At 39.4% G+C, this 25,077-nt stretch overlaps 2 protein-coding genes across 2 annotated transcripts in view; both read left to right on the top strand.

Annotated features, from left to right (window-relative positions):
• kif5ab (kinesin family member 5A, b) overlaps window positions 1–8,916 on the top strand; it is a 61,995-nt gene extending 53,079 nt beyond the window's left edge. The window contains exons 26-29 of the mRNA XM_056401618.1: window positions 603–667; window positions 2,887–2,914; window positions 3,405–3,517; window positions 5,391–8,916. Of these exons, the coding sequence (XP_056257593.1) occupies window positions 603–667; window positions 2,887–2,914; window positions 3,405–3,504 (193 nt within the window). The 3' untranslated portion in view covers window positions 3,505–3,517; window positions 5,391–8,916. The remainder of the gene's footprint in view (window positions 1–602; window positions 668–2,886; window positions 2,915–3,404; window positions 3,518–5,390) is intronic.
• Window positions 8,917–10,440: 1,524 nt separating this feature from the next.
• soat2 (sterol O-acyltransferase 2) lies at window positions 10,441–24,051 on the top strand. The gene is made up of 16 exons (XM_056387907.1): window positions 10,441–10,562; window positions 12,619–12,758; window positions 13,131–13,189; window positions 13,348–13,487; window positions 13,613–13,666; window positions 14,252–14,359; window positions 15,276–15,558; window positions 17,583–17,658; window positions 18,508–18,592; window positions 18,943–18,988; window positions 19,218–19,347; window positions 19,803–19,900; window positions 20,962–21,060; window positions 21,326–21,461; window positions 21,989–22,134; window positions 23,563–24,051. The coding sequence occupies exons 2-16, from the start codon at window positions 12,680–12,682 to the stop codon at window positions 23,617–23,619; spliced, it is 1,596 nt and encodes a 531-aa protein (XP_056243882.1). The 5' UTR covers window positions 10,441–10,562; window positions 12,619–12,679; the 3' UTR covers window positions 23,620–24,051.
• Window positions 24,052–25,077: the final 1,026 nt, after the last annotated feature.

Below are 25,077 nucleotides of genomic sequence, written 5' to 3'. Positions count from 1 at the left end.
TTACTTTGGATGTCGTAGTTTGATAAGATAATCTTTTAACTCAAGGTCCGCTTACTAGTTTGTTGCTGGAGCTTTCAACCAGATCTCACCTACTTGACTTTGGACATAATATTTTGAAATTTTTTGGATAAAGTTTTTACTAGCTTTTTTTCAGGTGCTTTCAACCACATCTCAGGCCCTGTTCAGTCCTGGCATCAAGAGACAAGAAGTAGACAATAGTAGTATCACAAAGTAATCTTGAAAATAAGCTTCTTGTTTGACAAAATCTCCTCTCTTTTCAGATTTTAGTTACTACTTTCTTTTAGTTTTAGTTCAAGATTTGCGCCCCGGTAGCTCACCTGGTAGAGCACCTACCCTGTGCTAAGGCTAAGTCCTTCCCACAGCGCCCTACGTTCTAATCTGATCCCGGGCACTTTGCTGCATGTCTTTTCCCCTCTCTCTCCCCTAACTTTCCTGTCTACCTCTACTGTTGATATAGAATAAAGAGTAGAAATTCCAAAAAGTCACAAATAAAAGTCTTAAAAGGAAAAAAAAGGATAAGGATTTTGTAACAGAGCTGCCATAGCTGCACTGACATGAACGTCTCTTCCTGCTGTTTGCAGGCTTCCGGCTGAACCAGCGAGCCAAGCAGACAACAACACTGCAGAGATGCTCGATTCAGAAAACGGTGAGCCACCCTGTTAAAATAATGAGAAATGTTATGATCACGATCAGCAGGAGTAAATTCACTTATTTTTATGACCGTTTTTTTTTTTTATTGATTGCCATTTTTGCCATCATATCAGCCATTACGTTTGAATGTTGTTTTATACTCTCACTGTTTACAGTGATTGCCCTGCTGCTATGATAACAACTCTACCTGCTGTTATTTTTGTTTGATTGTTTTTTACCTCTTGTAGTCAGAGGATTTAACTGTAATTCTGAGCCACTGATAAGTGAGTAGGAGGGTTTCAATGTTGGTCCTCTGGATTAATAAATAATATAAAATAATATATTAATGGGATACAGACTGTCATGTATTGAAATTCACCAAGAAAAAAAAACACTTCATTATGGGATACTGCTGCTGCTGCTTGATGATTTTTTGTTCACCTTCATATTTTTGTGTGTGTGTGTGTGTGTGTGTGTGTGTGTGTGTGTGTGTGTGTGTGTGTGTGTGTGTGTGTGTGTGTGTGCAACAGACTCTGGAGGAGATAGATTAGGCTTGCCAGTGTCATTACTCAGCCAGACAGATAGCCGGCCAGACAGGCTGAGTGCCCACCTCAGCCTCTGACCCAGTGATGACAGTTGTGTAACACCACCAAACCTCTTTGACTCTCCAGGAATATCAATAAAAATCAGAAACAGGGTTAGAGCCAATATGTCAGCTCACTGTGACAGTTCTTGCCTTTAATTAAATATTAGATATCACTGATGTTGTCCACAGTGATCCCTTAAAGAATTTAATCGGGCAGGATTTAGTGCTCATATACTGTAATGTCTTCTGAAGTCAAGCTGCCTTGTGCCATCAATTTCAATAAGAGCTTATGGAAAAGTGTAAAACTCAAAGCCCCTGCATCTCTTGTATGCCATATTTCTTATTTCTTCATCATGTTCTGTTGAGGTGTAGCCTTGGTATTTTTTTCTTTGAGAGGGAGGGAATAAAATTTTTATTAACTGTCACAGTTTTTTTTTCTACTTAAGAGATTAAACGCGCCAGCCTTATAATCCAGTCAAGCATGAGGTCCCTCGATAGTAGCCAACTCATCAAACTGCACACAAATTACGTAAACTTGCCTCTATGAATAACAATGAATGAATTCACACAGTCATCTCATTTGCTGTAGATTGAGTGCCAACTGAAACTTTTTACGTCTTGGTGTCAATATGCTGTGTCACGTAAGAAGTCAAGTGAATATTTTGTGAAATGGATCGATGTCAGGATAGTTCAGGGAGAGCACGGGCCCCTTAAGGATTGTAGAAATCCACTAGCTGCTTGAGGATGGAAGACGTTTGACACAGCACAAAACACTTTGTGGAGCCTAACGAACTGAATTAATTTCCCAGACTGTAACTATGATCCCGGCATTACAAATAGAGCCATCCTGGAGACCCTTTTTTCCGTGTGAGTGCTGCGCCACTGCACTGTTGGACTAACTGTAATGACAGTTGTTAAGAGGCTTTGCAAGGAAGCTCTCTGGATGGGAGCTTTTCACACTTGTGGTACTTTGTTATTTTTATTATTACGTGTAACAGCAAAAGTAGTGACTCGTAGAAGTGAGATAATCTCCATCAGAGAAATGACGGCATTTATCAGTTGTTCAAACAGTGTAAAATGACCCATGTTTACAAGCAACCTGTTGCAGTTGTAGATATAATGTCCTCTCTATGACAGCATTGATCATTCGTTCAACCGGTGAGAAATTAGCTGTGTATGTTTATGTCCAGTAGCAAATATTCTTATACCACTGGAGGAAGTGGTGGGTGGTTACAAGAGGTACAAAGACTCCAACCAAGCGTCAACATTGGTTTGTTTTACCTATGACAATCTTTTACTAACCTTAGACATGTAGTTTTTGTTGCCTTAGCTTGAAAATAAAAGGTGCTGCAGGTGTGTCCTTGCCTTACTGATGGGATCAATAGATCAATAAAATGCTCATATGGGTTGTTTTTAAATGCACTGACAAGCACCCTATTTAGTCATTTATATGTGAGGACTTGAGGACACGTTATGCAGCTGCTTTTTCCAAAGTCATCTGTCTCCAATGGCTTTGGGCTGTTTCAATTAAACCCATATGTGTCTGTGACAAACCCACTGCTTCCCGTAATTTACGCACCACCAAACCCCTCACTGTGCACCTCACTGTGCACCTGCCTGCTTCCTTATGCACTTCTTTCTGTCCCCAGGAAACACCACAGACATCAATGACAACAGGTAAGACTGGTGCACCCTATTTTAATCCTGCACAGCACCTGCTGCTATTTGTTGCTGTCTTTAGTACAGGCGTTCATGTTGTAGAAACAGATTAATATCAAGGTTTATTTGTGACATTTTGGCCTCAACTGAAGGTCCTGAAATGTTTTCTTCAAGTTACAGATGATCAGCTGTAAATTAATGTCAAAGCTAGAAGCAATTAGCTTAGTACTGTATCTTTGATGATTGTCAGTTATGGCTAAAGAACATGATTAAGTATGGCACTGCCACATTCACCCCGCATGCACCGATCCCCTTGTTTTTTAAGACCAGTTACTCTAACTTCACTGATTTGCCTCCCTCACTGCTGTGTCTCTCTGCTCCATCGCTGCCCCCTTGTTGCTGTCACTGCTACTGCTGCTCCTGCTGCTACTGACGCTGCTGCTGCTGCTGGTGATGATGATGATGATGATGACGCTGCGGCCGCCTGTGATTCTGGTGTGTTGGGTAGCATGTGTCTGAATGTGAATTCTGTGTCCAGAACTGACGTCTGTGACAATCAGGGCCCAGCCAAACTCTACAGCCTGCAGCCGGAGGCCTCAGCCAGCTAATAGTCCTGAGCAGGTAAGAAGAAACACCCCAATGAGTGTGTGATTTAATTGCTACAGTACACAGCTGCATGAATCACAGGTCAAGAATGAGGTGATAAACAAATATCACAATCAACCAATTAACATTCAAAGCCGTGGTCCACTGAATCTACTCACGACAGTTGTGTAATATTCTGTGAAAACACAGTTTTAGAAGTATATTACTCTATGGGAAACCTAACCTATAAAACAAATGGATTCTTGGATAGCCAAATTGCTAGTTTTAATTGTCATTCTTTTTGTAGTGGACCTGTTGACATAGAGTTAGGGTTAGGGTAGGGTAAAGATGTCAATAACCACATATAAAATTTGAATTTATGTGAATGAAAATACCGTGAAGCATGAGTCCATTTCACAAAAGCAATTTGCAAGCACTGCTTACATGCAACGTCAAATCTCTCATGATTGTGGCTTGTAAATTGCTTGCCAGTCTTACAGAGCTCTTAGATGCTTATGTATTGGTCAGATGACCGTATGGCATTTGTTTAGATTAGTGATATGTGTTAAAGTTAACAGGAGGGGAATCTAGGTTCTGCGACCCTAACATAAATAATGGATGGATGGAAAATTAATGTTAGAAACAATTTAAACGCTACTTCAGGTGTGTTTTGGTTGGGCTCAATCTTCACATAAACTTGACAAATTATACATCGCTTCAAAGCTTTAATTTTCCCATCAACATCCCCATATCATTACTACAGTTGATGATACACAGTTGGTTCAGACTTGTGGCTCTGGCTCAAAAGTATTTCCCTCACAAAAGGTACTGCTACTATAGGCCTTATATTTCCACTTTTATGTCAAAAGAATAGGCGGGAAAAAAAACAAAATTTAATTTCTGCCATGTTTGTGCCTCTGTACCTTTGTTCAGTATCTCCTATAGTCATTCTGACTTGTTGGATGTAAAATTTGAAGAGTTACCTTTCCAAGGAGACCATGGTTATTACTGTAATCAAAAGGATTGAAGAACAATAACCTTTTATATTTTGGGTGTATTATTTTCAGGCTTGTACACCCAGTCTTATGAAACATCACTATGAGTTTAGAGGCTGTCTGGGCTCAGCTCTCTGGTGCTCTAGGACTTTACAGCTGTAAGCCTGCCAGGGTGAAAGAAAATATTTTTTTTTTCTCTGGAGCCTCCCACACTAAAAATACCTAGACTCACTGTGAGACACTTTGCACAGAAATACCCAACAAACAGCATCTGTCTCAGATCAGCACTCTTTTTTTGTGGGGGAGGGGAATTATTTCATAAATCCCAGCCTAGAGTTAAAGATTATACAATATTACAAATACTGCTTCTGGAAAGACCCGTATGAGAAAGGGGAATTAAATGATATCTTCTTTTGGGTTTTACTTCAGCTCACTGCGTTTGCTGTCACAGGGTTTTTTTTTTGTATTCCTGTTAAAGTTTTATTCACACCACGTGTTAAAGGACAACAGAGTGAATTTACCTCTTTTTACCTGGACTGCAGACTTAGGACCACATTGTAACTTTTATATGATGAAATATAAAAGATAAATCTCACTTTTCCAGCTCTATAACACGTTATAAAGTTTTCTGCGGAGTAAATATATGTTTTGCACAGTGCTGCTGAATTTTACATCCTATGAAGTCTAAATCTGGCCCCAGAGTGCAGTTCCCAAACACAACCAAGTCTCAGTGTAGACACCAGAAATAAAATGACTTGTGACGTGTTCCTTCTGGCGATGTTAGCATGACTCACTGGCTGCTGTCTCTTCTTTTCTGCCATCTTTCGCTTTCCCCGGTTTTCTCAAATGTGTCTGACTGTCGCTCTTACTTTCTGTTTCTCTGTGTCTCTCTCTCTCTCTCTCTCTCTCTCCAGGCAGACGTTTTTTCCGAGGCCTCTTCTGTAAATCTGCATGCAGCCGATCACAGTCCTCCCAGACTCCCTTTCCTCTCTCATCCCCACCTGCTGTAAATAGACCTCTATCTCCTGTGTCCCTTTTCCTCCTCCTGCTTGCTCCTCTGCCACCCATTCTCCTTCCTGTACTATGATGTGTGGGGGTGTAGGTGTTATCAGTTTGGCAAGCACTGCATCTCAAACACCTGACCTGGCAGCTTACACCTTGCACCGCCTCCCACATGACTTGGAATACAAAGGGACCACAAATAGAAAGGTGGGTAAGAGAAGGCGCAGTGCTGAAGGTAACCACTAGGCTGTGCTGTTTGTCTCAATGACGGAATCACAGTGGACATAAAACCACAACATCAAACAGTAAACTGAAGCATTGTTATTATTGAAAATGAGTTTGGATTAGGAAACTCCAAGTTAAACTTTGTTCAACAACATGAATAACAGTGTGAACCCTTGGCTCACTTAACTGATATTTATACTTTAAATGTGCATGTTGATTTGTCATGTTGGTCTTGAGCTTTTCTTGGAAAATAAATGAAAGAAGAAGAAAGCTAGCGAGGCAACATTATCGTGAAATGTATCAGTCTAAACACTGGTGCAGAAGAGACTCTGTGTTTGTTACTGCCAACAAATTCCATGAAAAGACCAAAATCCAACAATACGTTAGTGACTCTCAGTATCCTTTGACTTCCCCAACCTGACTGTGGCTCTCAGCCCTGAGCCTGTTTGTTCCTACTGACGACATAAATTTTTAAAAACAGGCCAAGAATGCAGCATTTCATTTTTTCCAAAAAAGGATGGGGACTGTAGTTTTTTTTAGGAAACATTACTCAAACTGCAGTAAATTGTGCATTTGTTAAGGACTATTTACAACCAGGGATTAATACACGTTTGGTGTTCAAGTGAGCATTTACAGCAGCACCATGGTGTATCTGGCTCTGACTCAAAATAAACTGCAGTGCCCGTGTTTATTGTATTGAAGACAGATGTTATCCATACAACAGCGTGGCTCATTAATGTGCACAGTGTAATGGTTTTGTATTTTGGTATATCTTGCAGGATGTATTTCAGATACTTATAGTCCATATCATGTTTCCAATAGCAAACCAAATAACCCCCACACACATCTAGCCACCGTCTTGCAAGTTTTAGATCACAGTTTTTGTAAAGACCTTATGAATCTTGATGCTTCACCTGGTTCTGATATCGGCACTATCACACCGAGCACAGGATGAACTCTAGTGCTCACGGTAAAGTTGGTCAGAGCATTGCTTAAAATAAAATACTAAAATATTCAGCAGTTAACAGTGCTCGCCATGGTGTGTCTGCCTTTTGTTACACATCACTTGCTTTAACTGGTATGAGGAATAACGTCATCTGAACCATAAGTAACATGAATTCTGATTGTTTTTAAGAGACTGATTGTGTGGTAGTAAAGTGGTCTGAGCCCCCCCCCCCCAAAAAAAAAAAAAAACAGCTGACAGGGAGCATCTGTGAAATATTCAGTCATTGTCATGTCATCCAAGAGCATGGCAGAGTAAAAAATAAAAAATGTGTAGCAACTATTTTTATACAGCTAGTTCTAGTTTGAAAGAAATATATATTTATCATTTGCTCTATTTTAAATGTTATTTCTTTGCTCTTTACTCTTAATTCATAGCAGTTATGTATTATTGTGACATGTATTTCCTATACTGCAGAACGGTAAGAATTTCAGATTTCCAGTGTGTTGTCATTGAATGAAAGTGGGTGCACGTGTGCAGCTGCCATTCCAAAATGAATTGGTGTAGGAGATGACTAATCCTACGCTTCTTCATGAACCACCACAGACTGAAACCAAAGCTCTGATTGTAGTGAGTCATTGAAGGAGGATTTTGCTCTGTAATAGCCTATGTATAAGCTCTGCTGGAGACATGAACCAAGGGTTACTGTAGGTTATCAAGAGCTGATACAGCTTTGTCTTATCCTTCTGACACACACACACACACTCAGATGTAGCACCTCATCAGCCAATGAGGTGTCTGACCTTTGACCCCGAAATGCAGATATATGACATCCTGTATTTACTTGAGTACAGTCTGAGTTATCTGAGTAGATAAGTTGATGGATTGACTGTCTACACTGATGGTCAGTCACTCCACGCCACCCATCGCACTCTCTCATTTGACCTCCTGATCAACCAGTCAGGATGAGAGAGCCAAGGGTGACAGTGGGGGTGGGGTGGGACTGTATCTTTCCGTGTGTGTGTGTGTGTGTGTGTATTGGGAGAGAACAGGAGCTGTCTCTGCTCTTTGACTTTCAGCGAACAAAACAGACCAGTAATGCTCTAGATCACAGCTTGCAAATGACTTATTAAATATTTACTGGGTACAGGGAAGAAGCACATAAATTTGTGTTGAGAGACCTAGAAATAAATTACACTGCAAGTACTTTTTCAATGACTTAGTACAAACAGTTCATGTAGTAAATAATTAAGTACATACAGGGGACCAACAGGTGTAGCCTAAATGTCCATGAAATCATAGAAAACAAAAACCCAAAACTATGTCACTGTTCCCCAGTTATTTATCATGATTTTAAAAACATATATAAGTATTTTGTATTGAAATACTTCTTACACTGTTCCTATTTTGTCTGTATTGTTCCTAAATAATAACACTAATGAACCTTTCATTCTGATGTTTTTCTAACCCCCCCCTTAAGCGCAAAATTGTTATCCCCTTATACTGTCACATAAACTGCAGTGACCCTGGTGTTTTATTGATTACCTGTATATACTAATTGATTACGCTGTAAAGTGCAGGCAGGAAATCTAAAGCATTACAAACAGACTCTCTGTTTAAATTTTGCTAAGGCTTATTATAAATGCATGGAGCATTTTATAATATTATTTTCTTAATGCTTTCCTTTTGTTTTCATCTTTACCACTTTTTACTCTGAGTATCTAATACTGTAGCTGTTCCACTTCCTCCAAAGGGTTAAAAAACGGTCATTGAACTGAAAAGACTTTACATTATCTTTGAAGCCGAGTGTGTTTACATAACCTATAGAAACCGTGAGTTGAATGTGAATGGCCTTTTCTTTTGTCCATCTGCTGTTGATCAGTGAAAACCACAAGGAAAATAACTATTCTTCTGACATGCACTGCTGAGCTGTAAATGTTTGGATGACTGAGAGTGGGATTTATTTTACAGTCTTATTGTTCTGTTCGTCTGACAGTAATTGTAACCAATCTGAAAATAGTCTGGCAAGGTCAATAATGTGTGATACTGTAGCTTAAATATGCAGAAATAGAAGACGAGACTGGTAGAATGGTTTAAAAAAAAAAATAAGACTGAGGCAAAATGTCTGTGTTGTTTGTACAAATGTGCGTTGACTGGTTTGTTTATAGCGTGTGATTTAGTGCATGCAGTACTCTCCTGTAGCTGCTGAGAAACAGTACTGTTATCTCATAAAAACCTCTTTCAATAAAGATGAACCTGTGTACATATGATTATTACACTGTCTTGTCATTGCTTCGCCGCTTTATAATAATTATTGATGGGCACATGAAATAGATTTTCTTCCACTCCTGCGTGAACACTAACAGTGTATTGATAATAAATCCAGATACAGTATGTCTACTAGCAGGCTACAGGTCACAGCTGTAACAGTGAGATCAACCTGTGTCATCTCAGGACAAAAGAAATCAACAGCAAAAACTCTGCATTTTGTAATGATACCTTCACTCAAGATTAAGTCTTGAAAGACAGTACAAGGTAAAAAACAAAGTTAAGTTAAGTAAACAACAACCAAATCTCTTCGGTAATTTGTGTCAGAGGCTTGAGAGCACTGCTCCCTCTGGGTCGCGGGCTGCTCTACTCATTGATTTGTTTTGGTTGAATGTCACTGTCTCACTGTCGGCTGATGTGTGTTTTTCTCCCTCACAGTTATTCAAAGCCCACAAATTAATGTCACCGCAAAAGAACACAGAGAAAAAGTTTTCAGATCCATATGAAGAAGTCCCAGGAGGAATGTCTAGTTTACACTGTGTTTCTGAGTTTTTTTCCTCGTCATACATGAATACTAAAGTAAGTGTGCAAATTACACAGTGCATTTTCAGTGAGTAAACTGCTCATTTAAATTCTTGTGTCCACATAGAATCATCTTGATGTAAGATTTAAAAATGTTTTTCAAGCACTTTGTACACAGTTTAATTTTTGAAATAGATAGTTTGTCCAAATTACTGTCCAAGGTAAACAGGTTATGAAAACTTAGACATAAAACAAACTGATTGTACAACACAATCTATTTGTTTGGGATATGTTGCTAAAAGCAAACCCATTTTTGAATTACCAGAGCATGTGTCATAGTTTAAAGGAACGGCTTATCTAAATGTGTCAAACACTGTGGCCACAGTGACTGACCTTTGCCATCATTTCGTTTAGGACGTACATTATTCAACATCTGTATCAGCCTGAAATCATACAGGCAGGTTGTTTCCTTAAAGAACAAATATATTTGTTTCCACTGAAATGTCATGTTTAAAACTCCCATCTGGACATGTTTTAACACACATAGAATACAAAAAACGCAATGAATAACCATCCCTGTCTGTTATGGCTTCTCTACCAAAAAACAAAAACGTTCAAATACCTAATAACGATTTTCAGAAGTTCATCTATTCCTTCAGAATCTATAAATATGCAGATACTGTCCATTTCAAAACTTTAACTGCTGGACACAAGATGTCCCCCACAGTACTTCACTGAAAAGTCCTTTCTCGGTGCACTTGAGGTTTCAAGTTCAAGATGACACTTGTGTAAGTTAAGAACTGGTTCATGATTGGTTTTCAATCTAGTTGTGATGTTATAAAAGCAACGATAAGTAAAAAATAATTATTGAGTGGGGGTGGGCTTTAAACAAATTTATATTTTGAAGTGAGGTGGGGTTGGACAGCCGAGGACCGGACTTGCCCAGGGCCGGGAGCCAAAAGGACAAAGTGCAAAATAGCAGCTGAGGAGAGGACACCAATCACAAGAACTGTGACACAGACTTACTCAAAAACACACTCCAGCTACTCTCTCAGCGGGAATCACTGAGTGAAACGGTGCCTCTCACCCTGTGGACGACTGACTGTGCCCAAGGCTAGAAGACTGTGTGAGTACAAAACTGACACAATGACAAACTGTTTCTCATGGACGTCATGTCTGCCTGACGCATCCTGACATCTGTCACTTTTTTTTAGGATTTCAGTTCCACAGGTCCTGCCATCTGTAGAGTTGTACAAGTGGTAGTTTTAACAATGACAAAAATCCAGCAGGGAACTCAGTTTGCCTGCTGAAAATTCTTAGTAAAATGTCTCAGTCCGCTCTGTAAATGTAAGTAGCTTAAAGGCAAACAGGAAGCAATAAAAGAAAAGCTGAAGTAGTCATGATAAGATAACAAGAATGACTAGATTTTTTCTTTTATGATTTTTTGATCGCTTTAAAAGTGTGTTCTGATGGAAAGTTTTGATTTAATCAATTGGTGTTCATCAAATGTCTACAGTATGTTAATACAAGATTGACTTTATTCCTCTGATACATTATAAACTCAAGATGACAGATAATGCTCAATGACTTTATTTAATTAAAACTTCGGTCGACCTTTGACATTAGGACAGCATGATTTAATTATCCTGTCTTTGATCGTCTTCCTGACGAGATTAATTTGGAGAGTTACACTTTTATATTTAATTTCCCTGCGTCAGCCTGAAATATTAATGCTGGTCAACATAATGATAGTTTAACAAGCTGTGGTTCAGGAAGAAAATGATACTGTCAGACTATCAGTGGTCTAATTTTAAACCTGCGTAATTTCCCCAGAGTATCTAAGATGTTGGTGCTGTACAGAATGTCACAGTTTCTGCTGATGTTTGATGAAAGCGCAGGTGTACTGTATGTATATACTTTGCATGTAAGAATTAATTTGTAATAGCTTTTTTATTCAGTTCAGAATTTTGTTGAATAAGCGATTTGGTGAAATTATTGCCATTTGCTCTTGAAATGAGGTGATTCATTATGATTCCCTTTACAGACAGCATCTACACATCATTTAAAACTTGCACTTGGCCAGTACGATCAGGAGTATTGGCAATGAGAGGATGGTTGAGAAAGACAGAGTGAAACCAGGGGAAAAAAGACAATACGTTTTTTTTCCTAAACACGACCGAGCACGATACCTCACACTCAACTTACACTAAACATTGCAAATTTGTTGCAATGGTTGATCTCTTCCAAAACAGGTTTTTCTTCATCTCTTTCTCTCCCATCACATCAGCCATATAATGTATAATCTGTGTATCTGTGCAAAGGCTATCTGCTTATATTGACATTTCTCCTGAGGAGTGATCAAACAGCATGGATTAGAAAATGAGGTCACTCAGTGTGTTTTACCCCTCCCTGGGAGTCTGTGCAACTCAATCCCTCTGTCAGTCTACCGTGTATCTTATCTATAGTGTGTGAGCTTCCAGCAGGGACAGGTAGACCGGCTGCTGTTTACATTCTTTAGCTTGAGCTACAATGACTGGTGATAACACTCTTAATATGGAAAACCACTGGAGGTAACCAGCGTTCAAAACCCCTTGACATATATGTTCCTGCATTCAGAGCAGGAGTTTGTGCACTTTCACACGAGTGAGCTCACCTCCTCACTGAAGCTCATCAGGAATATTCTTCTTTTTTTTTTTTTAACATGAGGCAACCTGCCAGCAATTGGCCTGTGACCTCGATTTAAAATTGGAGATCCTCTGCTTTACATCAACAGAAGGTAAATTTGCAGTGAATCACATGGGGGTAAAAGACCGTTGCTGCACTGCTCTCCACAAGTTGCACCTTTGTAAGTGCTACAAACACTTGATTTGACATCAGTTATTGGTGTTTCAAACAACAGAGAGCTGTACATGACAGGATTTCTGTTCAAAGTAATGTAGTATGGATTTACCTCAGGTTATAACCACTACCTGAGCCATGTATGGATCCCAGTTGTTGTGAGCAAGGTCAGAAGATTCACTTACTGCTCCAAGGTTTCTCCCATCCTTATTGGACCAACAAACAACAGGCAATATGCAGGGAATACAAATCAGTCAGTATTCATCAGGCTTCAGCTGACATCAAAAACACAGCTGTCAGTGTTTAATTTGTCTGAGACTAACCTCCAACTTTGATGTGCACAGGATCCTCAACGTGAGTCCCTGTAGATAGTGCTGTGTGCTGCGGCCCACTCCAGTGGTAACCATGGCGACTGCAGAGCCGCCGAATGGACTGTGGCACAGAAACAACAAGGCCCATCAGTCAGATGAGCTCTCCAGCCATGGTATGTTCTTTAATGAAATAAATCATATTTTGTCATCTTTTATTGTTTATGTCATTTCTTACAGACTGAAATAAATAAATAAAAAATACCAGTACTGACGGATTGCACACTTATTAGTGGTTTTTGGAGATAATTCTTGTTAATTTGTGTTAACCAACCACATTCAAACCCAACAAACTAAATTTCATGGTTGAAAATGTGTTTGCTTTACTTCAGATGCCATGTAGGATTATTGCAGAAATATGAGCAGAGGATGGGATCTCATTTGTCTCAGTTTCTTCCCTTCTAGTTTTGCATTTTAGATATGAAATGTAAAGTATATTGTTGCTGACGGATGAATAATTTAAGCAATTTGTGTTCATCTCTTTGCAGCTGGGAGCCATGATAATGTGCAGGAGGACAATCTGAAACAGTGGCAGAAACATGCACAGGTATCCTGTATTTCCAAGCCTTTCTGTCTAAGTCATCTGAGAAGAAAAAATACAGATGCTCAGACTGTACAGAGCAAACTGAGGAAAGCATAATGTGCATATGAGGGACATCGTGTGTGTGAAACGAACTGAAATTTCTCATGTGTGCCTTACTGTAGAAGGTGAAGGTGAAAGTCCTGGAGCAGGTCCAGGATCAGCTCAGCGATATTCTCGACAATGCTCTGACCGAGTCCGTCCAGCCCTTCACCCACATCCAGCCGACCGTAAACGGAAAGATGACACGAAAGCCCTCATCCAGGTGAGAGGGATGAGGCAACCCCTTTAGCAGTGCACGTTTGACTCTGGTTGATATATTCTAATTCATCATCTCATTGGCTGTCGAACGTGCATGTAAGTCAGTTTTATTCCCCCGTTTTGTTTCAGATCTCAGAAAATGGATAATGGAAAAGTGTTTATGGACAGAGCATCACTGTTGGAGTAAGTATGAGAGACTGACAGTTTATTACCCACTTAGTGAACGCAAACAGCTTGGTAGAGACCCATTTAAACTTAAATACAGGGCTACAGGGCTATGTCAGTAGTGAAATATGTCCATTAGTTTTTCTAAGGTGACGTCTTCAGTTTCTTGTTTTCTCTGAACAACAGCCCAAAACCCAAAGATAGATGATTTGAAACCAAATAAGACAAAGAAAAACAGCAAAGATTTTGAATTTTTGCTTAAAAAATTATGTTATTATTGAAATATTTGAGTCCATCAAAATATAACATCTTTTCTTTTATACAGTACCATGCTTCTTTTTGACTTGACGTTCATCACAGTGGCAGCTTTGCAAAATATCTTTTTCCAAAAACAATATTTCAGTTGTTTTATGTGAAGTATTTATTCTTATTCAGATTTTGCTTTTAAAGTCACATGAACAAATAACAGATTGTCTATAAAGAAACTGCAAACAGCCTCATGTATCATCCTGAAAGAGATTATTTTATATTCCTGTGTGTGTGTGTGTGTGTGTGTGTGTGTGTGTGTGTGTGTGTGTGTGTGTCCGTCCTCCTCTTCGTCAGTGAACTGTTTGAGATCAGTCACATCAGAACCATCTACCACATGTTCATAGCCGTGCTCCTCATCTTCTTCCTGAGCACACTGGCTGTCGACTACATCGACCAGGGCAGGTATGTAGCAAATACATTGCATGTGTTTGTGTGTATATGTGTGTGTGTGTGTGTGTGTGTGGATGCATGTTCATGACACTGACGTTTCCCATATGTGCCCCTATGACCCCAGAACCAAATCTAGGGAGACTCAATTAACCCTGAAGCTTTTCAAAACTTCTCACTTCTTATCTTCTCCTCCTCCTCATTGTGTGCCTCCCCGTCTTTTCTCCCTGCACCGCTGCTCGTCTGGCAGTAGGAAGATAACGCAATCAATTCCTCTGGCTATTCCTGCTGTTGCTTTCGGCTGCAGCAGTAATGATTTGGTTGCTGTTTGCAGACACAGGATTGTGAGTTTAATTCTCATGTTCCTCACTGGAACAAGTGCCAGGGGCAGCTCCACTGTGTGCAAATTATTCGATACATCCACCCTCAATTAACATTGATTTTAATATGGGTAAATTGATGAAATAAAAAATAATGATATCGCACTTGCAAGTACATGTTGAATTTCAAACAAAACCTCTGACATGCTGCACTGAGTGGGTATATTAAATCTATTATTATCGTCACCAGAGGGGTCTTTTCAGATGGGAGAAAGTAATAGCGAAAAAATTTTCAAAGCATTTAATGGTGCCTGCAAGTTTATTAAAGGCATTCATGCTTGAATATAATTAAAATGGGCCGTCAAAGCCCTGATTAAAACTAAAAGAGACCACAGTGTTAAATAAACCACATCATCCAAATGAGCTGCCTTTTTTTGTCACTGGCAACCACTTGGTTTTTGATTTTTATAATTATTTTCTTGGACAATGAAAATGCCTTCAGAATTAAATCTGTATCAGTATTTAAACATCTTACTGTAGTAATCACTTGCTTTCTTTTTATGCAATGACTTCCTCCAACTCACCACTTTAATTTTTCTCCTAATTCTCAGGTTGGTCTTAGAGTTTGACCTGCTTTTCTTTGCCTTTGGGAAGCTGGGGACAGTCACCTGGGCTTGGGGTGTGATGTTCGTCTACACGCTGCTCGTTCCCTACTACACCCTGGTGTTTTGGGGTTCCCTGTACCACAGCTTGTCCTCCAAGTTGGGGCTGTCTCTGGGGACAGGGTTGATCTTGTCTGCCGTACAGACCTGCGTTTTGGGGCTGTTTCCAATCTACACAGTCGTACACAACCAGCTGCCACCAGCTTCACGGTTCATTGTGATACTGGAGCAGGTCAGTGTGTGTGTGTGTGTGTGTGTGTGTGTGTGTGTTTCAGGACTAAATCTTGTCGAGTGCATTGGTATAAAAGTTTGACTCGTGCTACAGCAAAAGAATGATGTGTTCCTCACAAAGTTTAACAGGTTTCGCTGTCACGTTTGTAGAGAACGGGGAAAAAGTTTTGGATTGCTTCGGGCAATCATCTGTGCAAATGCCACCCACATTAGAGCTTTACTGATACATTAAAGTTTAACTTATCACACATATTGTATAATGTATCAGTAAATACTGAATGTTGCTCGATAATGTAACAAGAAATTGCAGAACATTTATCAGAGGTCACTGAAAAGTTTGTTTTTCAACTGTAAAATGTCCAACTGAGGACACAGTTTGTCTAATACCTGATTTGAAGGATTTTTTTTGTACTTTCCAATACTGATAATGGCATTAAGAATACACACCATACACAGGGACTATGCACAGGTTGTTACTGTACCTAGTAATCTGTGTGTGTGTGTGTGTGTGTGTGTGTGTGTGTGTGTGTGTGTGTGTCAATGAACTAAATACAACAGAAGACATGGACAAGGCATGAATATGCACTGAGACAACAGATGACAACAAAGCTCAAATGACCTAAATAGAACAGCAAACATGAAAAAAGACAAAACTAGTCCACACTTGCTGTTTATGAGACTCTTGGCAAACAGTAGAGGAGAAAATTAAATTTTCTATGACTCATGAATGCAGACATCACCTGTTTTAGAAGAGAAATGTTTTTTGAATGGGGTTACACATAGAAACCGGCAAGATGATTAACCGGCAACACGCTTTAAATTTTCTCTCAAAACATAAAAATGTGATTTGTTACTTAGATGCATCAAACCAGTGGCAGGATGGGATGTTATTTATTGTATACACTTGATGTGGAGGCAGTTCATGCAGCCATACTCAAGTGTGCCTCTACATTCACACGGCGTACTCCCCTCCCTGCAGCATAGTGCACATCCACTTGCCTGAAAGCTACTCGGCTGTTTGCTGCTGCCACCGCTGCTGCTTTTCATGTAACATTTCAAAAACCCCACCTCCACCCAGCACTGACCTGTAGGCCATGAGTCCACCTTCCCCCAGGGGGGAAATGAGTATTGCTACTCTCTTCACTCTGTGCTGTGCTGAGCTCGGTGCTTTGCTCCAAACATAGGTTGTTGGGTTGTTTAAAGATTTAAAGGTTGTTTAGTGTTAAATTTCATTTATTAACTCCTGCAGTCCGATTAAAATTATTATATTGCAATGTAAACTGCTGCTCAGCATAAAAAATCCACTAGAATAAAACCTAGGCATATGCTGTAAATTCTTATTAGGAATTGCCTGGGCTAGAAAAACCCAGTACATAACAGTATATTACAGATAACATTATATTAATTGGTAATCCAAATTATAAATGCAGCCCTGCCATGAGCAGGAATATAGCGATAAGAAAAGAAAAGCCTGCTGGCCAGAGATGAGAGCCTTCCAACTGGAAAGCCACTAAAAGAGACTGCATGCAGATCTCAGTGCTGCCAATGTTTGAACATCACAGGCCCATACTGTAATACCTCCTCATCCTCTTTATTACACCAGCTCCGGTCTCCCAAAACCGCCTTAGCACTAAGATCATTTTAGCTCCATTCGATGGAGTGAGATAATCCTGTGTGCTTAGATGCTTTTGGGAAACCCGGTACTGATCCTCATCTGACCTGGGTCCAGGCAGTCTATATGTCACCCTGAAGTCACGAAAGCTGGCCATTTTGATGCATAAACCAATGATTTTAATTCACTAAAAAAGTGGTTCCTTGATGTATGCAGACTGATGACACACACACTGAGCTCTCCAGCTAAAGAGGAAGTCAACATTCAAATGAATTATATGACATTTGGTCAATGTGTACAAAACGATGTAGGTTGTTCTCTTTGGACATCCTGTCCGTACAATGCAGAAGCTACTATTACTGATACATTATGTCTCACTTCACATTATACCTGTATCAATCCCCCCTCCCCAGATACGATTCCTGATGAAGAGCTACTCCTTCATGAGAGAAACTGCTCCTGTTGTAATGAGGAACACACCAAAGGAAGGTATTGCACTGTATTGTATTGATGTCAGGTGTATTTACTCCTCAGGCGTTGTCATTACTCACAGTGACACTACCAGACACGGTAGAAAAATGACTAAAACAGATCTCAGCAGGATGCCGCCCAAATGATTCATGTTGAAGTTAAAAACTAACAATGAATACAACATACAATAAACAACCTCCAGCGTGTGTGTGCAGCCCCGTGAGACTCTGTTGTAAAAGTCTGTTAATGGGAGATAAAGCTTAGAAACAGCTGTATAGTCCACAGTCTGCCTCAGTTTGAATGAAGTTATGCAATGAAATTGAAAATAAGATCTTTGCACAAAACAGATATATGATGTTCATATGTGATGTTAAAGGCAATTATCAGAAAACTTCATTCTTTTACAAGTTTTAGATGTCATCAGTATTAGCAGGAGGCTAAAACTAGACATGCTGAAGTGCAGCAGAAGAAATCACAAGACGATATTACACACTTTTAGGCAGGTAATTTGGCATAATGGCCTAACGATTTTGTAATAAACCCACGGTCATTTAATTTCAAAGACAGCCATTTGTTAGCAGGTTCCGACATTATGGCGGAGTAAAGCTTTAGCACTCACAAATGGGAATTTTGATATCTGGTATTATGCAAAACATTTGAAAGAAGAAAAATGACATAAGGAGCTTACGTCTGAACATCAGACCTTAAATCAGCTTATTTTTTTTAACCCTTTTTTAAAAATAATCCAAGGCAACTTGTGATAATGTGTGTGTGACTTGTAATAATTTCACTGTCAGATTGTAAATTTCAAAACCGGACCCCTTCTAGTTTGATAGACGCACTTCATTAACTGTTGTTGCCTTTCAGGAGAAAGTCCCAGATTCCCAACATTTTCCAGCTACCTGTACTTCCTCTTCTGTCCAACTCTCATCTACAGGGAATCATATCCGCGGTAAGATCACCTCCGCCTCCGATCACCTCCGCCTCCGATCACATTCGCTTTTGTTCTTTTGTTTAGTGAAATTATCTAAGCACAAATGACGAGTGAATATTATTGTTGCACCACAAACTCACTATATGCTGGAATTCAAAGCTAAGTAGTGGTTAGGATTTCTTATTCACACTGCATCGATGAAAAGCTTTAAAACGCATTAATTAATTGAGGAAACCTTAGAAGCGGAAACGGTCCTTCGTCCTTTGACATAAAATTGCCCTTCTACATTAAAGACAGTCAAGTTCAACTTCAAATATGATGATTATTTAGTCGTAGTATAAGTAGTGACATCCTGTCTTTCTTCACAGAAACACCCACATCAGATGGAATTATGTTGGCGTTACTCTTGGCATGGTAAGACTAAGCCCTTTTGTGGGATTAATGACCTTGAGAAGATGGAAGTTGCTAATAGCACTTGAATGTGATGTAATAATGTGAAGTAATCATACACTACAGGTGTTTAATGGCTTTAATCTTTGATATCTTAGATCAGTTATTGCAGTTCTAAAGCATGTTCTGTTTTGTGTTTCAGTTTCCAGGGTATAACTAACTGTTTTATAACATTATAATTATTTCTTTGTAGATCTTGGGCTGTCTTTTTTATGGCTACTTTATTCTGGTGCGCCTCTGCATGCCCGTCTTCAGACTTGATACCAACCAGCTGTTTAGTAAACGGACCATGGTTCTAGCTGTGTTCCACTCAATATTACCAGGTATTGTACTTATCAGCCCAGAAATGGCATGAGCTGTATAAACACACACACACACACACAATTTACTGTAACATTTTCCAGGTAATATCAGAAGGAAGTCAAGTGCAAAACAAACATATAAATTAAAGTTCAGATGTGACTTCATGCGTAACTTCACTTCTACAACCTCTATTATCTCTCACTTGTATGAGTCAGCACTGGTTAATATATTACTGACAATGTAAGTGGAGGAGTGGAGTCTCTAGTGTTCATAAGAAAAGTGATAAGATTAAACGTGCTATTATGTAATCAGATACAGGTAACTAAAAGACAGGCATGTTTATTACTTTCTGTGAGTGAATACCTGTTTGAGTAAGTGCTGATATAAAAGCATCAAGTGTTAAGTCACAATTCTTTGGAGAAAGCTGGGAGCAATGCCCTGAATAAAAGTGCCCCCCCCCTTCTCTGTGTCTCAGGTATAATGCTCCTTCTGTTGTGTTTCTTCGCCTTCCTGCACTGCTGGCTCAACCTCTTCGGGGAGCTGCTGCGCTTCGCTGACAGGATGTTCTACAAGGTGTGTGTGTGTGTGTGTGTGGGTGTGGTATGCTTGATTTTCTGTGGCAACACCTCTCCTGTTAACACATGTTTTTTTTTTTAACAACGCTTGCTTTTCCAGAAGGGAACTATTTGATTAATGACAAGTTAAAAACTGCAGCACGGTTGCGTGATGGTCCCAAAACAGTTAAACAGTTTCCATCATTTTACATTCTGCTGATACAACTCCTTCTCGAACGAGAGACTAAACCATGATTTAAGCTGTGTCTGAAAGTGCATGCTTGCTTTTATTGGACACTTCCTCTTGAGTTTTGCGCTCATGTGACTCTCTGCTATGTCTGGGATGTATTCCTGTCTGAAGTCTGAAGCTGTGATCATAGGAAGTTGTGTAGATGGTGAACAGAAAAACTGCTGTTCATCAAGACATAGCAGAAAATTAAAGCCACAAATATTTGCTTTCATGTTTGGTTTGTGTACAGGTTAAAGAATAGGGATATAACATGTTTATTGCTGAGCTTTAGAGCTGCTGGAAGGATTTTAATACTTCCACTATATACTATTACTATATACTATATACTACTACTATAATACTACTACTGCTGGAGTTTTTTAATACTCTGGACAGAGCCATGCTAGCTCCCCCTGCTTCCATTCTTTATGCTAAGCCAAGCTAATCCCTACATACCTACCACACAGAAATAATAGTGCTGTCAGTCTTCTCATCTCACTCTCTGAAAGAAAGCACGTAAGCGTATTTCCAAAAATGTTTGACTGTTCTTTCAAATATAAACTTTACAGCTCTCTTTGCTGTGTATTTATTTGTTTGCTATAATAATGTGTTTTTATTGAAACCTGCTCCTGACTACATGCAAAGGATGACTGGCATCAGTAAAGTCATATTTCATTTGATTTTTAAGGGAATAAAATTATACAGGTTTGGCTCTCAGCAGTTTCACTCATGAATAATTTGATTGCAGTCTACCCAGTGTTTTTCAAGCCTCAAAATAAAGTGATTATACTCTACTCTGTTTTTATTTTGAGCCACACACTCACACACTGATTGATCTTTTCATTTTCCAGGACTGGTGGAACTCTACATCCTTTGCCAACTATTACCGTACCTGGAATGTAGTGGTTCATGACTGGTTGTATTACTACGGATACAGAGACTTCCTCTGGGTGAGTGCCATTACAGAAAACTGAGATTAAACACACGGTCAGTTAACAAATAAATATTAATAAACATTAATGTCATGTCGCAGTGGGCTTTGACTGTGTTTCCAAAGTGGCATGTCCTGTGATGAAGTGTGTTGTAGTAGTTTAACACTCGCCCTGTAATTCTCGTGACACAAAATCCACGCTGAACCAGCCTGACCCCTGAACTGTGAGCCTCTCTCTTTCTCTCTCTCTCTCTCTCTCTCTGTTCTTCCTCTGATCCCTTCAGCTGTCGAAAAGGAAATTCCGCACAGCTGCCATGCTCTCCGTGTTCATCGTCTCCGCTGTCGTCCATGAGTACGCCTTGACATTGGGCTTCGGCTTCTTCTACCCGGTCATGTTCTGCCTCTTTGCAGTCTTTGGAGGTGAAGGATATGCTCATTATACAGTGAACAATTTCTCTGACCAGGCTGCTGAAAAGAATGTGATAACCTCAACGCCTTTAAGAGAGAAATAAAAAAAGAAAGAAAGAAAGAAAAGAGAACAAAAGAAAAAGTTTTATGTCTAAATGAAAACCCTCGTTGGAGTTAAAACACTGTCTCTGAGTTGACTTTCAATCACTGGTTGAAAATATGTAAATGTGCCCTTCTATATTCTGAACTGTACTGTAAAGCCTTCAAAGTTGAAGTCTGTAATTATCAACTCACATTCAGTAGCTGTTTTCAGAGGGCGACTCTCATCATATTTAAAGAAAAACTGTGGGACTCAATAAGTAATCATCTGACAGGAATGTTGTTTTTTTTTACCTTTCATGTTCTCACTGTTTGCCCCGTCTGTCCCTCACTAATGCCCTCCCATCTCACAGCCTTAATGCAAATAAGTAATTACTGTTTAACTAGAGATACGCTTTTGTCATCAACAACATCATCACCTCATGCCTTCTGGTTTTCAGTGGTCTTCAATTTTACCATGAATGACAAGCGTCAGAACCCTGCGTTCAACGTCATCATGTGGGCGTGTCTCTTCCTCGGCCAGGGCATCCAGGTGTGTCTGTACAGCCAGGAGTGGTACGCCCAAATACACTGCCCGCGGAAAGAGGTGTGTAATCTCCTTACAGCATGTCTCCTGCTTGAACTAGAAAAGCAATGTCATGATCAGACTTATTCTTTTTTCATTTGTTTCCATTCTTTAAGGACAGCTTCCCTTTCTATGACACCAGACCTTATCAAAAGGTTGTTTTATGTCATTTAACGTAGAATTATGCTGAGCACAACCTGATGAAAAGTGTGAGAAACATGAATTTCTTCTGCTGCTTCTTTGTAGGATTACACATGTCCATTGAGGCTCATCACTCAGGCCTTCAAAAAGCTTGACAAGACAGACATCGCTATATTTCATAGCAACAAAAAAAGATGGGTCATAAACCATGCTTTCTGTCAGGTTTTATTAAACTTTAGTTTTCTTGGCTACATCTGTGACAGATGAATCGATAAAACCTGACACAAAGTGAGATTTGTGAGCCTTTTTTTTCAGCAGAACATATGAAGACATGTTTTTATAGTGAGATTTATTATGGCGTTTGAGGGTATAAACAACCTCCCCGCTGGATTGTTTTTAAGCTCAGTGAGAAGCAGTGACTCATGTGACCGCATGTTGTAGATTTTAAATGAAACAGCAAGCTGTTTGTTTGTAGTACTCTGCACTACAGTGATGTCATTAGACAGTACTTTGACCCCAGTTTCTGAGGTACTTAAATGGAAAACAGGCCAGCAGGTGAATAACATTGAAATACAAATTATATTAAGACTTGACTAAAACACCAAACATACTGTTACATAATACAGGACTAGATTTCATGACTTGGACTTGAGTAGTTTTGGTGTTGGACGTCACTAACAAGATTAATCTGACTGACCCCTTTCACTATTTTATCTGACTTTCTCTTCTGTCTCTTCTTATCTGCACCCATTCATGAGCATCTGGTTTTACACAGACTGCATGCATAAGTGTAGACACACTTAGAGAGCGAATAAAATTGTTTGTAAAGAGATAACACACCCAACTTACACACATAAGCCCATGTAGGAGAGCCACATGTGTCGAGTTACTGACGTTTGTAAAACTCAGACATGTATTTAACCCTTAAAAAAAATCCTCCCTTCAAACTCCAGGCGTTTGATGAAGTCGCAGATGTGAAGGATTTGCATGACAGATGGGCACAGATGAACTTAACATACTTATTCCACTATGAACTACTGCATCTCTGTGTATCCTCAGCTAAAGCCTCTCCTCCACAGTCAGTGGCGTTATTCACACACACAATGGCTTAACACAGATAACTGCTGTCTATAAATAGAAGTGATGTCTGTAATATGAGGTTATTACGTGATAATAAATGGGTGTTAAATCATACAGATACAGATAAATGTATAAAAAGATTACAGATTATGTTACTAGATGGAGGAGGAGCAGCAGCAGCATCACTGTATGAATATTAAGACTAATTCTTCTACTCTTCCTCATCAGAATAGTTTTTGGGAGCTGGTGACGCCTCGATCCTGGTCCTGCAGCTACCAGAGATGAAGCTGCCTTCCTCCTGGGCTGGAGGGATAAATGATGACAAGATGGAGGTCTGAAAATCACAATGGACTAAACATAAATACGAAAGCACAGAAGGAAAACTTGAAAGAGATGTAAATATAAAAGGATTTCTGTTTTTAGCATGTAAAGATTTTCTCGGGTCAAGATGTGACTATGACTAGTTGTTTTTATGTTGTGTGAGTGATGTGACTGATATGTCACTGGTCTATCACCTCTGAATTATTTCAACTTTTTATTTGTACCGACACCATTAAATAGTTTTTAATAACTCGGGCTGTGCAAACCATTTTTGAAAAATGATTTTCATGGACTGATATAATACTGTAAGCAAACTGTTGCACATTAATAAACTTGTTTATTGACTGAAGTGTTGTTTGGTCAAGTGTGAAGCAATTAAAAAAAAACTAAACACATGTTCATTTGTAATTTTTTGGATTTGTGACCTTTAAACAGTGCCAGGCTAACTGTTTCCCCCTGTGTTACGTCTTTATGTTAAGATAAGCTAATCATAGACTAAATTGTGTACTTAATTTTTATTTCTGCTGCCTTTGTATTAAAGCTAAACATGGTTACCTGAAGACGAAACTGGAAAAAAACAGTGTCTTCATCGTCATCATGCAGAATCCTTGTGTCTTTGATTTCATCTTTTGTAAGGTGTACAAAACATTTCACTCAAAACAGATCAAAACAGTGACAACGTGGCTTTGCTGCAGTTAAGGTCTCCTGGCCTGCGGCATGTGCTGCACGTTTTAATCCAGCCTTGGTCAACATTCAGATGACAGGGATTGGTTGGGAGACCAGGTACGTTAACCGACCAACCACATGAAGCACATCGTCTTATCAGTCTGCCACAAAGCCTCTGTTTGTCTGCCTGCCACGTCCCTCTGAAGTCATACAGGAAGAAGAGGATTAACATTGGTACAGTGTTTGCATTAGTGATGTAATGCTCTGTAAACTGATACACCGTAATACCATGAGAGCTCAGAGTGTTGCAGCAGAACAGTAGTTTGAGAGGCATTGTCAGTAGTAGAACTGAATATATTTGTCTACCATTGACATGGTCCATCAAATTTTATGCTAGGAAATAAAATCCATTTGTCTTTTTTAATTCAACAGTTGTGTTTGACAGCTTTTATCTCCAGCTTTCTTGTGCATCAAAGAGGTTGTGACATATGTTATTTCTTTGGTGGATGCAGTTGTCAGTGTCAGTCTTTAATGAGCCAGAACCTCCATCTTCTGCACATCATTGCTCCAGTTTGAAACGTCATCTTTGCCAAATGAATATAAAGGGGGGAAAGGAAATATGTAGACATAAAAAAACAACAACACTATAATTCATTTGGAGTTGTGTGTCTGGACATCTGACAAATGTGTATCTAATATTCACTCTCCCTTTAGCTCTGGCATCCACCACCTTCTGAGAGCAAAATCTATCTATTT

This window comes from Seriola aureovittata, chromosome 2 (assembly GCF_021018895.1).
Source record: "Seriola aureovittata isolate HTS-2021-v1 ecotype China chromosome 2, ASM2101889v1, whole genome shotgun sequence".
NCBI lineage: Eukaryota > Metazoa > Chordata > Actinopteri > Carangiformes > Carangidae > Seriola > Seriola aureovittata.
Note: the sequence above shows the minus strand (reverse complement) of the source record. Positions and strands in the feature narration are given on the sequence as shown.

Excerpts from the sequence above, each read along its gene's own strand:
- soat2 (XM_056387907.1), top strand. The coding sequence starts at position 12,680 with ATGGCGACTGCAGAGCCGCCGAATGGACTGTGGCACAGAAACAACAAG. Across the intron at positions 21,462-21,988 it reads CCTCTTTGCAGTCTTTGGAG|TGGTCTTCAATTTTACCATG; the intron begins GTGAAGGATATG and ends TCTGGTTTTCAG. Across the intron at positions 22,135-23,562 it reads TACACTGCCCGCGGAAAGAG|AATAGTTTTTGGGAGCTGGT; the intron begins GTGTGTAATCTC and ends CTTCCTCATCAG.